The 18,515-nt window shown below is 41.8% G+C and overlaps 1 protein-coding gene across 2 annotated transcripts in view; it reads left to right on the plus strand.

Moving 5' to 3' along the window:
- Nucleotides 1–9,569: 9,569 nt before the first annotated feature.
- rilpl2 (Rab interacting lysosomal protein-like 2) overlaps nucleotides 9,570–18,515 on the plus strand; it is a 58,054-nt gene continuing 49,108 nt past the window's right edge. The window contains exons 1-3 of one of the 2 annotated variants that reach the window (XM_060906857.1): nucleotides 9,570–10,039; nucleotides 10,310–10,458; nucleotides 10,731–10,865. In XM_060906857.1, coding sequence (XP_060762840.1) covers nucleotides 9,746–10,039; nucleotides 10,310–10,458; nucleotides 10,731–10,865 — 578 coding nt within the window. In that variant the 5' untranslated portion in view covers nucleotides 9,570–9,745. The remainder of the gene's footprint in view (nucleotides 10,040–10,309; nucleotides 10,459–10,730; nucleotides 10,866–18,515) is intronic. The other variant, XM_060906856.1, reaches the window with a different exon arrangement.

An 18,515-nucleotide genomic window follows, 5' to 3' on the forward strand; every position in this document is an offset into this window, starting at 1 on the left:
TGCAACCATCTGGTTCATAGTTTGGGTTCTCTCCTTTGCAACTGTCAGCAAAGTCCTTATATGTTTGTGCTGCTTGTTTGAGTCTCTGGTGAGTGTTCTTCCAGACCTAGGGATGGGTATCGTTAAGATTTTTACAGTATTACTACTCTTATCAGGACTTTTGTAGCATCTGTATGTTGTAGGGATTTTTAGCTCAATTAATGGGAATTTAATAATAATGCAGAATTATTACACACCCTAAATTAACTAATCCATCCACTGAATTAGTTTAAATCATATGTTGTAATCATACTGCAAAAAACTTCTCTTACTGTGCAGTTAAAGAGTTTTGTTTTACAACCCCGATTCCAAAAAAGTTGGGACAGAGTACAAATTGTAAATAAAAATTTACAAATCTCAAAGACTGATATTGTATCCACAATAGAACATAGACAACATATCAAATGTCGAAAGTGAGACATTTTGAAATTTCATGCCAAATATTGGCTCATTTGAAATTTCATGACAGCAACACATCTCAAAAAAAGTTGGGACAGGGCCAGTAAGAGGCTGGAAAAGTTAAAGGTACAAAAAAGGAACAGCTGGAGGACCAAATTGCAACTCATTAGGTCAATTGGCAATAGGTCATTAACATGACTGGGTATAAAAAGAGCATCTTGGAGTGGCAGCGGCTCTCAGAAGTAAAGATGGGAAGAGGATCACCAATCCCCCTAATTCTGCGCCGACAACTAGTGGAGCAATATCAGAAAGGAGTTCGACAGTGTAAAATTGCAAAGAGTTTGAACATATCATCAAAATATTCAGAGAATCTGGAAGAATCTCTGTGCGTAAGGGTCAAGGCCGGAAAACCATACTGGGTGCCCGTGATCTTCGGGCCCTTAGACGGCACTGCATCACATACAGGCATGCTTCTGAGCATCTTGGAGTGGCAGCGGCTCTCAGAAGTAAAGATGGGACTCTTCCTCTGATCACTCTTCCTCTGATCATCCTCTGATCACCAATCCCCCTAATTCTGCGCCAACAACTAGTGGAGCAATATCAGAAAGGAGTTCGACAGTGTAAAATTGCAAAGAGTTTGAACATATCATCAAAATATTCAGAGAATCTGGAAAACCATACTGGGTGCCCGTGATCTTCGGGCCCTTAGACGGCACTGCATCACTCTTCCTCTGATCATCCTCTGATCACCAATCCCCCTAATTCTGCGCCGACAACTAGTGGAGCAATATCAGAAAGGAGTTCGACAGTGTAAAATTGCAAAGAGTTTGAACATATCATCAAAATATTCAGAGAATCTGGAAAACCATACTGGGTGCCCGTGATCTTCAGGCCCTTAGACGGCACTGCATCACATACAGGCATGCTTCTGAGCATCTTGGAGTGGCAGCGGCTCTCAGAAGTAAAGATGGGACTCTTCCTCTGATCACTCTTCCTCTGATCATCCTCTGATCACCAATCCCCCTAATTCTGCGCCGACAACTAGTGGAGCAATATCAGAAAGGAGTTCGACAGTGTAAAATTGCAAAGAGTTTGAACATATCATCAAAATATTCAGAGAATCTGGAAGAATCTCTGTGCGTAAGGGTCAAGGCCGGAAAACCATACTGGGTGCCCGTGATCTTCGGGCCCTTAGACGGCACTGCATCACATACAGGCATGCTTCTGTATTGGAAATCACAAAATGGGCTCAGGAATATTTCCAGAGAACATTATCTGTGAACACAATTCACCGTGCCATCCACCGTTGCCAGCTAAAACTCTATAGTTCAAAGAAGAAGCCATATCTAAACATGATCCAGAAGCGCAGACGTCTTCTCTGGGCCAAGGCTCATTTAAAAAGGATTGTGGCAAAGTGGAAAACTGTTCTGTGGTCAGACGAATCAAAATTTGAAGTTCTTTATGGAAATCAGGGATGCCATGTCATTCAGATTAAAGAGGAGAAGGACGACCCAAGTTGTTATCAGTGCTCAGTTCAGAAGCCTGCATCTCTGATGGTATGGGGTTGCATTAGTGCGTGTGGCATGGGCAGCTTACACATCTGGAAAGACACCATCAGTGCTGAAAGGTATATCCAGGTTCTAGAGCAGAGCAATTCCAGCGTTATGGATGTGACACTTGAACTCAAAATGGCAACAAATGACCCAGTGCATGTTTTATTGTCTCCCAGTATTTAAACAGGTGTTGCATATTTTAAGGCTGTACCATACTGGAGAAGTGATAGAACAAGAACAATTCCCATAGTACATCTAGGGCATGCCAGAAAATGCCAATAAAAGATGCGTTATGGATGTGACAGAAAAAGTATCACTTTTCTTGGGTGACTGTACATTTTTATCAAACTCTGTGAAATTGTAAACCTAATGTCGAAATGGAGATATCCGTTTGATAGAGGGGTCCAAGATGAATATTAAAAAATCTTTGTTTAAAATATTTTGTATTTCATGCAGAGTTTCGGAAGGAAAAGTCAGCGTTATGGATGTGACGAAATTCCGTTATGGATGTGACGCGTCTGAAATAGACATGGCGTATGTTTAGAAAATCAGCAATTTAACCACCATAACCCTTTGAAAAACTCTCTAAATATCAGCTAAAACTATCAAAGTTCTTAAATAATATTTAGGATGGCTATTGTTTTGCTGTTTTGTGGATTTTAGCATACATTTCTGTGGCTTGTGGCAATAATATAGAATTGTACATGATCAAAGTTGATTTTAGCTTGGGTTGACAGTGACATATTAAGTTGGTTACAAATTGGTTCAACTTATTCACATCTGTAAAATACAGGCCGAGGTGATATCTCTGGGAGTGGTTTTGATGTATTACATGTTGCTTTATTTTTGCATGGTGAGGTTGACATTTACATGGAATTGCCCAGCAGCATATGCTCCCATCCAGATGACGTCTCTTTCAGGGAATACCTTGCATTTTCCAACATGACAATGCCAAACCACATACTGCATCAATTACAGCATCATGGCTGCGTAGAAGAAGGGTCCGGGTACTGAACTGGTTAGCCTGCAGTCCAGATCTTTCACCCATAGAAAACATTTGGCGCATCATAAAACAGAAGATACGACAAAAAAGACCTAAGACAGTTGAGTAACTAGAATCCTACATTAGACAAGAATGGGTTAACATTCCTATCCCTAAACTTGAGCAACTTGTCTCCTCAGTCCCCAGACGTTTACAGACTGTTGTAAAGAGAAAAGGGGATTTCTCACAGGGGTAAACATGGCCTTGTCCCAACTTTTTTGAGATGTGGTGTTGTCATGAAATTTAAAATCACCTAATTTTTTTCTTTAAATGATACATTTTCTCAGTTTAAAACTTTAAACATTTGATATGTCATCTATGTTCTATTCTGGATAAAATATGGAATTTTGAAACTTCCACATCATTGCATTCTGTTTTTATGTACAATTTGTGCTTTGTCCCAACTTTTTTGGAATCGGGGTTGTGTGTATATATATATATATATATATATATATATATATATATATATATATATACACACACACACACACGTGTGTATGTATATATAATGTGTGTGTGTGTGTGTGTGTGTATACATATATATATATATATATATATATATATATATATATATATATATATATATATATATAAAGTGGTGCTTGAAAGTTTATGAATCCTTTAGAATTTTCTATATTTCTGCATAAATATGACCTAAAACATCATCAGATTTTCACACAAGTCCTAAAAGTAGATAAAGAGAACCCAGTTAAACAAATGAGACAAAAATACGATACTTGGTCATTTATTTATTGAGGAAAATGATCCAATATTACATATCTGTGAGTGGCAAAAGTATGTGAACCTTTGTTTTCAGTATCTGGCGTGACCCCCTTGTGCAGCAAAAAATGCAAATAAACGTTTCCAATAACTGTTGATCAGTCCTGCACACCGGCTTAGAGGAATTTTAGCCCATTCCTCCATACAGAACAACTTAAACTCTGGGATGTTGGTGGGTTTCCTCACATGAACTGCTCACTTCAGGTCCTTCCACAACATTTCGATTGGATTAAGGTTGGGACTTTGACTTGGCCATTCCAAAACATTAAATTTATTCTTCTTTAACCATTCTTTGGTAGAACGACTTGTGTGCTTAGGGTTGTTGTCTTGCTGCATGACCCACCTTGTCTTGAGATTCAGTTTTTGGACAGATGTCCTGACATTTTCCTTTAGAATTCGCTGGTATAATTCAGAATTCATTGTTCCATCAATGATGGCAAGCCGTCCTGGCCCAGATGCAGCAAAACAGGCCCAAACCATGATACTACCACCACCATGTTTCACAGATGGGATAAGGTTCTTATGCTGAAATGCAGTGTTTTCCTTCCTCCAAACATAAAGCTTCTCATTTAAACCAAAAATTTCTATTTTGGTCTCATCTGTCCACAATAATACCGCTTTTCCACTACAAACGCGGCTGAGCCGTGCCGTGCCGAGTCGAGCTGAGCGGGGCTGTTGGAGTTGCATTTCGACTACAACCGCGCTGAACCGTGCTGGCTGGAAGTGGGTGGACACATTGGGTGGAGTTAGCGAAAGTGGGTGGACGTCACGTGATGTCGTTAAGCAGCGCAAACAGTGACATCAGTGACAGTGGCGGAACAAGTCAGAGCCGGGCCGGGGGCGGGGCAAATGACCGGGCCCTTTATTAAAGCTTATCATAACATCATTTTAGGCTACAAAATGTCCGCAACTGCGGTGTTTACCAATTTCAACACTACCGGGTGCAACTATGTTATTTAGTACATCAAGTCCTTCAAACGAACATGTAACTCAGAAACAAAAAACATTAGGATACTGTACATGGCTCATAATAAAACATCAATAGCCTATACTGCGCACATTATTTGAAGGGCATACGAATGAGCGCTCAGAGGTTGCAACGGTGACAGAAGAGTCAGAAATAAAAGGAGGGCGGTGCAAACCTCACTGAATGCACTGTGTTTACCAATTTCAACACTCCGGGGTGCAACTATGTTATTTTGTACATTAAGTCCTTCAAACGAACATGTAACTCAGAAACAAAAAAACATTAGGCGACATACTGTACATGGCTCATAATAAAACATCAATAGCCATTATTGGCTATTATTATATACTACATTATTTGAAGGGCATACGACGAGCCTTGCGCTCCGCGAACTCGTCCACGATGCTCTGTATGTCACTGATTCAGTGAGCTTTTAAGCGGTAGTCTCACGACCCGAATAGTAAACAATAAACATGGAGGACATGGAGTCGTTAGTGTTGCTGGTCTTGGTGCTGTGGCTTGTTGTCACCGACAACGCGGACAGATACTGGCAAGAGCGTATAGATGAGGCGAGGCGCATAAGGCTTCAGAAATTCTCGTAATTCATAATTATTCTCCTTCCGGGTTTGCGGTGTTTACAGATCCCAGCGCGCTTGCGGGGCGTGTGTGGGCATGTGAGGACACGCCTCCTCACCAATCAGTGCACAGGGGAGTGTCTGCTCACGCCCCCAACCTCAGTCGGCACGGTTTGGCTCGCTTCAGCCCCACTCCAAAACGGTGCGAGTTTTAGGGGCTAAGCAGGGCTGAAACGAGCTGAGTCGTGCTGGTTTTTGGTAGTCGAAACGCGAGCCGTGTCGGGCTGAAGTGAGCTGAAGCGAGCTGAAGTGAGCTGAAAAAGGGTAGTGGAAAAGGGCCAAAAGTTTTTCCAATAGCCTTCTGGCTTGTCCATGTGATCTTTAGCAAACTGCAGACGAGCAGCAATGTTCTTTTTGGAGAGCAGTGGCTTTCTCCTTGCAATCCTGCCATGCACACCATTGTTGTTCAGTGTTCTCCTGATGGTGGACTCATGAACATTAACATTAGCCAATGTGAGAGAGGCCTTCAGTTGCTTAGAAGTTACCCTGGGGTCCTTTGTGGCCTTGCCGACTATTACACACCTTGCTTTTGGAGTGATCTTTGTTGATCGACCACTCCTGGGGAGGGTAACAATGGTCTTGAATTTCCTCCATTTGTACACAATCTGTCTGACTGTGGATTGGTGGAGTCCAAACTCTTTAGAGATGATGGTTTTGTAACCTTTTCCAGCCTGATGAGCATTAACAACGCTTTTTCTGAGGTCCTCAGAAATCTCCTTTGTTCGTGCCATGATACACTTCCACAAACATGTGTTGTGAAGATCAGACTTTGATAGATCCCTGTTCTTTAAATAAAACAGGGTGCCCACTCACACCTGATTGTCATCTCATTGATTGAAAACACCTGACTATAATTTCACCTTCAAATTTACTGCTAATCCTAGAGGTTCACATACTTTTGCCATTCACAGATATGTAATATTGGATTATTTTCCTCAATAAATAAATGACCAAGTATAATACTTTTGTCTCATTTGTTTAATTGGGTTCTCTTTATCTACTTTTAGGACTTGTGTGAAAATCTGATGATATTTTAGGTCATATTTATGCAGAAATATAGAAAATTCTAAAGGGTTCACAAACTTTCAAGCACCGCTGTATATATACACACACAACCCCGATTCCAAAAAAGTTGTCAAGATTCCAAAAAAGCGGCTAGAGATAATGAGATGAGACACACACACACACACACACACACACACACACACACACACACACATATATATATATATGTGTGTGTGTGTGTGTGTGTGTGTCTTATCTCATTATCTCTAGCCGCTTTATCTTGTTCTGCAGGGTCGCAAGCTGGAGCCTATCCCAGCTGATTACGGGCGAAAGGCGGGGTACACCCTGGACAAGTCGCCAGGTCATCACAGGGTTGACACATAGACACAGACAACCATTCACACTCACATTCACACCTACGGTCAGTTTAGAGTCACCAGTTAACCTAGGCTGCATGTCTTTGGACTGTGGGGGAAACCGGAGCACCCGGTGGAAACCCACTTGGACACGGGGAGAACATGCAAACTCCGCACAGAAAGTCCTTCACTGGCCATGGGGCTCGAATCCAGACCTTCTTGCTGCGAGGCGACAATGCTAACCACTACAGCACCATGCCTCCCCGTGTGTATATGTGTGTGTGCATATATATATATATATATATATATATATATATATATATATATATATATATATGTGTGTGTGTGTGTTTGTATATTTTATATATATATAAATAAAGTTTGTGTGTGTGTGTGTGTAATATATATATATATATATATATATATATATATATATATAAAATATGACTTTTATAATGGTGATTTTTTTATGAGGATAAAGATGTTGTTAATGATGATTGACAGTTACATGTACACATTGTGTATCTCTGCCGGGATTCTTTCTGTGTTGTCAGACACTTATTATTATGACATTATGAGCCTGTCAAAGGTGAAAACAAGCGGTTTACTTTGACGCGCATTATTGCCCTGTAGAATTTTGTCACCATTTTGCAGTTGCTTGTTATAGTGTTCTCACATAATACTGGACGAATTTTAATCTTTTTTGTCCCTTGAGCAATTATCGACAGTCCATAATTATTGACACCTTTTCAGATTTACCAATAAAAAACAACTTTACAAAGGTGAGTTTCAGTTACAAAAGTTATTTATTGGTTAATTAATCAACGGAAAACCCTCATCGACCTTTGATCTTGTCATCTGATGACACAGCTCATTACCTTAGATGGATTTTTTTTTTTAAGTACACTCAGCAATTTGAGGAAAACCTGGACATTATCATCGCAGGTAAGCATGGTGGAAAGATCATGGACATGTTTTTACTTATCAAATTCACCCATATTTCATGATATCCTTGTCAAAACGTACTTTGTTTCTTATGCTTTCATTTGACAGTCACCATTTTGTATCGAAACATTCGTTTGAGAAGTCACATGAGGTGTCAATCGTCATGATCACTTTCGGTGGTGTCCACCATTCTCGACACCCTGTGGAATTAAGTGACATTTACAACCATTATGTATTGATCTGGGCGGCACGGTGGTGTAGTGGTTAGCACTGTCGCCTCACAGCAAGAAGGTCCTGGGTTCGAGCCCCGTGGCCGGCGAGGGCCTTTCTGTGCGGAGTTTGCATGTTCTCCCCGTGTCCGCGTGGGTTTCCTCTGGGTGCTCCGGTTTCCCCCACAGTCCAAAGACATGCAGGTTAGGTTAACTGGTGACTCTAAATTGACCGTAGGTGTGAATGTGAGTGTGAATGGTTGTCTGTGTCTATGTGTCAGCCCTGTGATGACCTGGCGACTTGTCCAGGGTGTACCCCGCCTTTCGCCCGTAGTCAGCTGGGATAGGCTCCAGCTTGCCTGCGACCCTGTAGAAGGATAAAGCGGCTAGAGATAATGAGATGAGATGAGATGTATCGATCTTTGTGTAACATTGTTGAAGTAGATGAAGTACTTTAAAAAATAAGTGCTATGATTTATGATGATTTTGTTCTGATTCTTAACAGAATGGAATGCTTATAGCGTATTTGGAATCCTATTGCAATAAATAGAATTAGACCAGAATTAAATTCCTAGCATGTTAAACATTACATGCTTGAAATCTTCAGATTTTTCAATTCCCTTCAGAATTTTTTTGCAGCTGCTTGTAAATATATACCACATATTACAGTATCAGTTGACATTTTATAGTTTTAGATGTAAATTTAAAATATCAATTAAAAAAAACACTTGTTTGAAAATACTAAAGCTTCACCAATCTGAATCTAATTGCAACAAATACGACCATTGTGTGAATTATTGGTAAACTACAAAACAAGAAGTTCATACAAACAACAACAAATGATATTAACAAAATGCAATCTACGAAAATTAGAAAGCGAGTAGAAAGTGGAACAAAAAGCTTTTCTGACACAGGTTAAACATTATCAATTCATTTGTTTACAAACATTAGAATTACTTCCTCATTTACATAAGCACCAACATTTATATAAAAATCTCATCTCATTATCTCTAGCCGCTTTATCCTGTGGGTCGCAGGCAAGCTGGAGCCTATCCCAGCTATTTTGTATTAAATTAGTATATGTAAAACAAATTTTAAATACAAACTGTTTTGTTAACTCATACCAATCTCATTGATTTATTTATTTTCAAAGAAATAATCATCTGGATGACTAGTTGTGGAACAGTGTCACGTGATTTGATATGCTAAGTAATCGGGAATGAACTCCCCCTGTGGAAGTTTGAGTAATTATCCGCACAATTTACAGATTGAAAGTCTTTTCTACTTTTGCAATGGGCAAAAGTTGAAAAGGTATCGATAATTGTAACCGCCGCTCTCGTAAATATTTGGGTCCAGGTTTAAAAAAAAAAACAGACATCACGGAGTTTCCCTTTAAGGACTTTGGAGTCACCCCCGTTCATTCGCTGCTATTTGTGGGCCTCGCGTTGAGGATTGTGGGTAATGTAGTATCTCTCAGGCATCTTGAATTACGATTAATAATAATCATCATAATAATAAAGTTGCAAACTGACTGATGTCTTCTACATGAATGTATTCCATATTTTAATTATCTCATAGTTCATGGAAAGACAATTTAAACAATTTTGCATGTAAATCTCACATTCACTGTGTTCAAATGGAATTTGTACTTCCGGACCCTGACTATACAACTCAACGGGAAGGGGAAGTTTTTGGAGTAGGGTGGACTTTAACAGTATTCTCTGAATCACGAAGAACCGTAGTCTGTCATTTAGGTTTATTTTCATATTTGATTTAGAGCGATACTTCTTTATATTTTGTACACAGAACACGGAAATGGGAGATTTGCATGACGGGTCTCCGGTTCCTGCCTTCGAGAAAGACCCACTAGAAATGGGGGTTGAAGATGTTTATGACATTTCATACGTCATTGGCAAGGACTTATTAAAAATAAACAGAGGTGGTCAGGAGGTTTCAGATTTACAATTCAAAATTGTCCGGGTGTTGGAAATGTTTGAAATAATGGTAAGCAAATATAACCTGGCGCTCGAGGAGCTCAGAATGGAGCGGGACAACCTGAAAGGAGAACTGGACAGAGTTGTTGCAGGTTCGCATGACAACGGTAACAATGTGAGTGCTCTTCGAGACCATCGACCTCATTTCGAGTCACTGGCTCAAACTCAAATTTTATGGCCTATGAAATTTATTCTAAAAACAACCGTGTCGCAAGTGGTAGATACTACTCAGTGGAAACTTAATTAATTTAGAAAATAATCTGCCCTGCTCTAGCAACAGTACAACATGCCCCTTTTATAAAAATTTAAGAAGGAATGAGTATGGTTGCATGGTTTGGTAACAAATATGAATACACATAAGCTTTGGTTATACCTCTTGGAACAGATTATTGGGCCTGACAAGCTGGTGATAGATTTGAAGGACCCAAACCGACCACGATTCACAATGCAGGAGTTAAAGGAGGTTCTACAGGAGAGGAACCAGCTTAAAGCACAGCTATTGGTGGCCCAAGAAGAGTTGCAACTCTATAAAAGGTATGACACTATACCAAAATAAGGTTATAATGAATAAAATTGAAACAGACTTCTCCAGAGGGTGGCTTGGCTCAATGGACAAGCAGGGCTAAGCCCCCCTACAGAGATTTAAAAAAAAAAAAAACCTTCAATATGTCAATTTTGACATCCATTTCATCTTGTTTATGGTTAATTTTAGTCTTTCATCTAATATCACAGGAACTTAAAAGCACTGTAGTCTCAACTTAAGAAAGCAGATGGACTTTAACTTCAGTTGCCTGTGCATTTTGCAGTGGTGCTTTACCTCAGCCAGTACCAAACATGGTGGAAGTAGATCTGGGGACTGCTTCATTGGACTCCCCATTTTCTGTTCCTACAAAGGAGAATCAAGAACAACACAAAGAGGAGAGGACTACTATTCAAAAACTGTGAGTATGAATACCAATACTCCTGTAATTCAAATAAAATTTTAGACTCTTCTAACTCATGAATTTCAAAATGAACAATCTCTCAATATTCCCAAGTTCAAGTTTTGCCCTAATTTAAGGATAATATCAAGATCCTCTCTTTCAATTTGTAAATAGGTCAAAAGAAAAATGCTGTACAAAAGAGGTTTTAAAGAAAAAAAAGCTATAGAAGATCATGTCATTTATTCTACATATTTGGATGAATCATACGCCATGTTTGGTATTTTAAAGGTAGATTGTCTTTTTCAGATTTTTCAAGTTTACGTCATAAAAATAATTTTCCCTGACACCCAGTTATTTTTGTTTAGTGGACTGAAAGCTACTGAATTCGAATTTGACTTACAATTTTATTAGGCTTTGTTTGTTTGTTTGTTTAAATAGAACAATTAATGAATTTAGGGCCACGTAGCCCTAAATTCTATATTTTTTTTTCTTGCTTCACCATGACCCAATTCAAGATACTATGTCATGCATCACATGGTGGGCTTTCCCCATTCTCACAAGGCATTGTGGGATACAAATTTGAAACAGGAGAGGAAAATTGAGGACGTGAATGAAATGTGAAAAACTGACTACAGTAATGGAAAGCGAGAAGAAAAGACGTTATGAAGGAAAGGAAATGCAGGATCAAACTAATAAATATCAGCAGGCACTTCGGTGTGATCAGCTGTTTGTTTAGTGACAGAATGATGTAACTGTCAGTGCATGGCCAAGGTAAACCTGTAGATGGCAGTAATGCAACACTGGACGCCAGCTACCATCAAACCCAAAAGAAGAAGGAAAAGAAGAAGCAGCAGGTAAACCTGCGCATGTGCACACCGGACTTCCTCTGTCTGCTTGACTACGCAAAGTGAGCTATTTCATGCACATTATTTGCTAGGGAATCCCCTCAAATTAAATAACTTCCCAGCTACAGAATGGCCTGGCTTTTTTTGTTGTTGTTTTTGGTTTTTTAGCTATTGTAGAAATAAACATATATCACAATGACCAAATTTCAGAGGGACCTAAATTTCACTGATTTTATTAAATTGAAAAGCCATATAGCCTTTAAATAGGGGTCAGAAATCTGATGTGCTATATATGCAAAATGTTATATACATGTAATACCACTGCATTTAAGAATGTTCAGCTTTGTTCTCATTTTTTTAATGAGGAATGAAGGTGAGCAGTAGCAAAACAGAATACATGTGCATCAATGAGAATGGGGATGAAGATGCAAGGAGCAGACGTAAAGAAAGTTGGTGAATTCAAGTACCTGGGGTCAACTGTGCAGGAAAATGGGGGCTGCGATAGTGAGGTGAGAAAAAGAGTGCAGGCAGGGTGGAGCAGTTGGAGAAGGATTTCGGGAGTCATTTGTGATAGGAAAGTCCCAGCAAAAGTGAAAGGTAAGATGTATAAGACAGTAGTGAGACCAGCTGTGATGTATGGATTGGAGACTGTACCCTAAACAAAGAGACAGGAGGCAAAGTTGGAGGTGGCGGAGTTGAGGATGTTAAGGTTTGCGATGGGAGTGACAAGGTTGGACAGGATAAGGAATGAGCACGTCAGAGAGACAGCACATGTGGAGAGCTTGGGAATTAAGCGAAGAGAGATGAGACTGAGATGGTATGGGCACATCCTGAGAAGAGATGCAGAGCATGTTGGAAGGAGAATGTTGAGGATGGAGCTGCCAGGCAAACAAAAACAAGGAAGGCCAAAGAGGAGCTACATGGATGTGGTGAGAGAGGACATGAAAGTGGCAGGTGTGGTAGAGAAGGATGCGGAAGACAGGGAGCAATGGAGACGAAAGATCTGCTATGGCGACCCCAATTGGGAGCAGCCAGAAGAAGAAATATAAGATAATTTAATACAAATTTATCATTTATTCCATTTAACAGTGACACAGCCTCAGAAACATAATTAGATGGTGAAACAAAGACTAAATTATTAAAATATTCACAAAATTGAATTTCAATTTTTCACATTGCATGACATCAGCTGGACAAAAAAGTCCATAAAATTAAGCACCAAGTAAAAATGTCCTTAAATTAGTCCATTTACAAAATTCTCCTTATTTATGTGACATGGCGTACCATTTGACCGTGAGATGTATTTATATTACACGTTAATTTTGACTATAGAATCCATTTAATTTGTCTTTTATGTTATTTATTTTGTTTGCTTTAACGAGATGTACTTGCACATTTATTCTGACATGTATTTTCTGCCATGCTGCTTCTCAAGCTTTAATTGTGAAGTAGATGCTTTATTTACTCGGTAGTGTAATTTTTAAATATACACGGAGTGCAGAATTATTAGGCAAGTTGTATTTTTGAGGATTAGTTTTATTATTGAACAACAACTATGTTCTCAATCAAACAAAAAGACTCATAAATATCAAAGCTGAATATGTATGGAAGTTAGAGTGGGGTGTTTTTAGTTTTGGCCATTTTAGGAGAATATGTATGTGTTCAGGTAACTTTCACTGTGCAGAATTATTAGGCAACTTAATAAAAACCAAATGTGTAGCCATTTCACTTATTTATTTTCACCAGGTACACTGATATGACAACTCCAGATTTGCAAATAAACATATCTGACATTCAAACACAAAACAAAAACAAAATCAGTGACCAATATAGACACCCTTTTGAGTGTCATGAGGACACTCAAAAGCCTTCCATCCATAGATTCTGTCAATTTCTTTATCTGTTCACGACCAACATTGTGTGCAGCAGCAACCACGGCCTCCCAGACGCTGTTCAGAGAGGTGTACTGTTTTCCCTCTTTGTAGACCTCACGTTTTATAATGGACCACAGGTTCTCTATGGGGTTTAGGTCAGGTGAACAAGGGGGCCATGTCATTATTTTTTTCACCTTTCAGACCTTTACTGGCTAGCCACGCAGTGGAGTATTTGGACGCATGAGATGGAGCGTTATCCTGCATGAAAATCATGTTCTTCTTGAAAGATGCTGACTTTTTCCTATACCACTGCTTGAAGGTTTCTTCCAGGAACTGGCAGTAGGTCTGGGAGTTGAGTTTGAGTCCATCCTCAACTCGAAAAGGTCCAACAAGCTCGTCTTTGATGATACCAGCCCATAGCAGTACTCCACCTCCACCTTGCTGGCGTCCGAGTCGGAGTGGAGCTCTGTGCCCATTACTGATCCAGCCACAGGCCCATTCATCTGGCCCATCAAGAGTCACTCTCATCTCATCAGACCACAGCACCTTAGAAAAATCAGTCTTAAGATATTTCTTGGCCCAGTCTTGACATTTTATCTTGTGTGCCTTACTCAGTGGTGATCGTTTTTCAGCCTTCCTTAGTATTGTCCCTCAGTATTGCACACCTTGTACTCTTTGACACTCCAGGAATGTTGCAACTCTGGAATATGGCAGAACTGGATGCTAATGGCTGCTTGTTAGCTTCACGCTTGATTTTCCGCAGATCATGTGCAGTTATTTTGCGCCTTTTTTTTCCCCACACGCTTCTTTCGACCCTGTTGACTATTTGCAATGAAACGCTTGATTGTTCAGTGATCACGTTTCAACATCTTCGCAATTTCAAGAGTGCTGCATCCATCTGCAAGACATCTCACAATTTTATACTTTTCAAAGTCTGTCAGATCTCTCTTCTGACCCATTTTGCCAGAGGAAAAGAGGTTGCCTAATAATTATGCACACCTGATATAGGGTGTTGATGTCATTAGACCACACCCCCTCTCATTACACAGATGCACAGCACCTGATATACTTAATTGGTAGTAGGCTTTCAAGCCTAAACAGCTTGGAGTGGGACAACATGCATTAAAAGGATGTTGTGGTCAAAATACTCACTTGCCTAATAATTCTGCACTCAGTGTAATTTGTTCTTCAACATATCACTACATCATTGCACAGTTAGGGCTACTTATATATTGTGTGCGTGCGCATGAGCCACATTCACACTTCGGCAAATTCTGGCTTGAATTAGCAGAAATATGTTGCACCTTAATTTCACTGATGGAAGTCACTGAGCCTGGAACAGTTACATTAATTCAAGGGAAGCTATTTCAAATAAGCTTTTTTTTTTAAGCAAGGACCCGGCCTTACTCCATCTTACTCACCATTGTCACTCTTCGATAGGGACACAAAAATTATAAGCAAGAACTTGGCTACAAGAATAGAGGCTGTTATTGTTTATCTAATCCACCTGGATCATCTCATCTCATCTCATTATCTCTAGCCGCTTTATCCTTCTACAGGGTCGCAGGCAAGCTGGAGCCTATCCCAGCTGACTACGGGCGAAAGGCGGGGTACACCCTGGACAAGTTGCCAGGTCATCACAGGGCTGACACATAGACACAGACAACCATTCACACTCACATTCACACCTACGGTCAATTTAGAGTCATCAGTTAACCTAACCTGCATGTCTTTGGACTGTGGGGGGAAACCGGAGCACCCGGAGGAAACCCACGCGGACACGGGGAGAACATGAAAACTCCACACAGAAAGGCCCTCGCCGGCCACGGGGCTCGAACCCGGACCTTCTTGCTGTGAGGCGACAGCGCTAACCACTACACCACCGTGCCGCCCCTCCACCTGGATCAAATGAGCTTTATTAAAGTCAAAGAATCAACCAGCCATGTTATACACACACCCACACACATCCTCCACTTTAATAAGAAGACCTATACACCTGCACCTTCATGCATTTATCTAATCAGTGTCAGAGGTGTGGTTGGAGACAGATGCAAGTGCAGAAGGAATCTTTATTTACAACAGTGAAAAAACATGTTGTAAATAAACATTGAAAACTAGCAAAACACACTCATAAACGTTGAAAACTAGCAAAATGTCGGGCAAGGCACAAACAGGCTGAATCAGGCTAAGACAAAAACAAGGAACAGGAAACAGGATCGGAAAATCATGAAATCAACACAAGAATCTAAGGCTTGGTAATGCATAACTAACATGGTGTAATACTGAGCACGCGTCTGCTTAGTCTTTATATAGGCGTGCTGATGCGCCTTAATCCCATGCAGGTGTGAGGTGTGCCGAGCAGTCCAGAATGCGCCCAAGAATTCAACTAGTGTGCGGTCCAAAGCATGCAGGACTGACAGACCCCCCCCCCCCCCCCCAAGAGCTCACTCTGGGATCGAAAATCTATTCTTCCTGGCCCCAGGGATGAGGGCCTGATGTTGGGTGCCATATCATTGGGACGCAACTCTGAGCCGACATGGCACTGGATACTTGACTCAGGTGAGGTTGAGCTCAGGACAGGACTTGGACTTTGTGCTTGAAGTGGGCGTGAGCTCTGGAGATGACTCAGACTCTGGACTGAATTTGGGCGTGAGCTCTTGACTCAGACTCTGGACTGAATTTAGGTGCGAGCTCTGGAGAAGACTCGGGCTCTGGACTGGATTCAAGCATGAGCTTGGAACTTGACCCGGGCTCTAGACTGCAAGTGGGCTCGAGCTTGGGACTTGACGCGGGCTCTGGATTGGCAGTGGGCTCGAGCTCTGGAGATGACGCGGACTCTGGGCTTGAAGGGGGCTCGAGCTCTGGAGATGACATGGACTCTGGGCTGGAAGGGGGCTTGAGCTCTGGAAATGATGCAGACTCTGGGCTGGAAGGGGGCTCTGGAGATGACGCGGACTCTGGGCTGGAAGGGGGCTCTGGAGATGACGCGGACTCTGGGCTGGAAGGGGGCTCTGGAGATGACGCGGACTCTGGGCTGGAAGGGGGCTCTGGAGATGACGCGGACTCTGGGCTGGAAGGGGGCTCAGGCATGGGCCCGAGCTCTGTTTGTGCTTTACTTCGGTCCTGGTCAGGACCCGGCAGCAGGATAACAATGTCTTCATAGCCAGTTGAGGCAGAGGTCACACCGTCATCCTCTGGCACTGGTTCTGGAACAGGCTCAGGTTCTGGCACTGGCTCTTGTGCTGAAGCTGACAGTGGCTCTGGAGCTGGTGCTGACTCTGACTTTGGAGCTGACTCTGGTGCTGGCTCCGACTTGGGCACTGGCACTAGAGCTGGCACTGGAGCTGGCTCTGGCACTGGTTCTAGAGTTGACTCTGGTGCAGGCTTTGACATTCGTGCTGGCTCTGGAGCTGACTCTGGCACCGATGCTGGTTCTGACTCTGGTGCTGGCACTGATTCTGGACCAGACACTGGCTCTGGCACTGGAGCTGACACTGGTACAGATGCTGGCTCTAGCATTGGCTCAGGCTTAGGTTTAGGCACTGGCTCTTGCTCTGGTGTTGGCTCTGGTGCTGGCAGTGACACTGGCTGGTGCTCTGGTTAAGATATTGGCTCTGATGCAGGCTGAGGAACTGGTTCTGGTTCAGGCACTGGTTCTGGCAATGACTCTGGCTGGTGCTTTGGTTCAGATGCTGGCTCTGAGATTGACTGACTGTGGAACGAGCTGTGGGACTGGCTCTGGACTGATGGCCTTTAGGAGGAGCTCTAGAGCAATGGCCTCCTCTGCTGCTGCTGCATCGACCTCAGAGAGAATAGCTCCCTCCCAAACGTTTTTATGGGGGTTCTCCTTCTTTGGGGACTCATAAATGAACGCTAGCATGACCTGAAAATCATGTGAGCTCCAAAGGCACAGGTGCGCTAATCTCATGAGGAACTTGGCCCATTGGCATGCTCATCCAGTCAGCCAGGAAATCATGCATGTAACCCAGATGGCTTCTGGAGGCTTGGGTTCCTCAGGGTCCGCATAAAAGGCACCACAATGTATGCTGAAGCCACATGGGTGATGCTCTCCATCGTAGGGTGTAGGAGTATAAACACCAGTACACTGCTGGAAAAACAAGGCAAGGCTGAGATACCAAATTCCGGAAGTGGCATAGCATAGTGCACTGGAACCCTTCTACTACATCCACTGCAACTTGTTCTGCCAGAGGCGTGGTTGAAGACAGATGCAAGTACAGAAGGAATCTTTATTTACAACAGTGAAAAAACACACATAAACAATCCAAAATCGGCAGGCAAACTCCATAAATGTGAAAACTAGCAAAAGGTCGGGTGAAAAACAAACAGGCTGAATCAGGCAAAGACAAGAACAGAAACAAAGAACCGGAAACAGGATCGGAAAACCAGGAAATCAACACGGGAATCTAAGGCTTAGTAATGCACAACTGACTTGGTGTAATACTTAGCACTGAGCATGTGTCTACTTAGTCTTTATATAGGTGCGCTGATGCACCTTAATCCCATGCAGGTGTGCATAATTAACAGCGCGCGTGCGAGAGTCCACTCACCATGCGCGCAGTCCAGAGCAACTGGTGCATGCGCCAAAGCACACAGGACTGACAGTCAGCCAGTCATGTGGCAGCAGAGCAAAAATCTCTCAGATACAGGTCAAGAGATTCAGGGAATCAAACAGCAGACTCCAAAATGAAGAAAAAGTGTGATTTCTGTGACTTACCAGGAGTTGGCCCATCTGGTATGGATGTTGGTACCAGATGGGCTGATCCAAGTATTTCATAAACTGCTGATCTCCTGGGAATTCAACACACAACAGTCTCTAGGGTTTACAGAGAATGATGTGGAAAAAAACAAAAAATTGTGTGTGTTGACAGTGCCTCACACGATGCAAAAATATGGTTGTGTGCATTTTGGAAATGTGTAATTCACGTCAT

The sequence above is a fragment of the Neoarius graeffei genome, chromosome 24 (genome assembly GCF_027579695.1).
Source record: "Neoarius graeffei isolate fNeoGra1 chromosome 24, fNeoGra1.pri, whole genome shotgun sequence".
NCBI classification, from domain to species: Eukaryota; Metazoa; Chordata; class Actinopteri; order Siluriformes; family Ariidae; genus Neoarius; species Neoarius graeffei.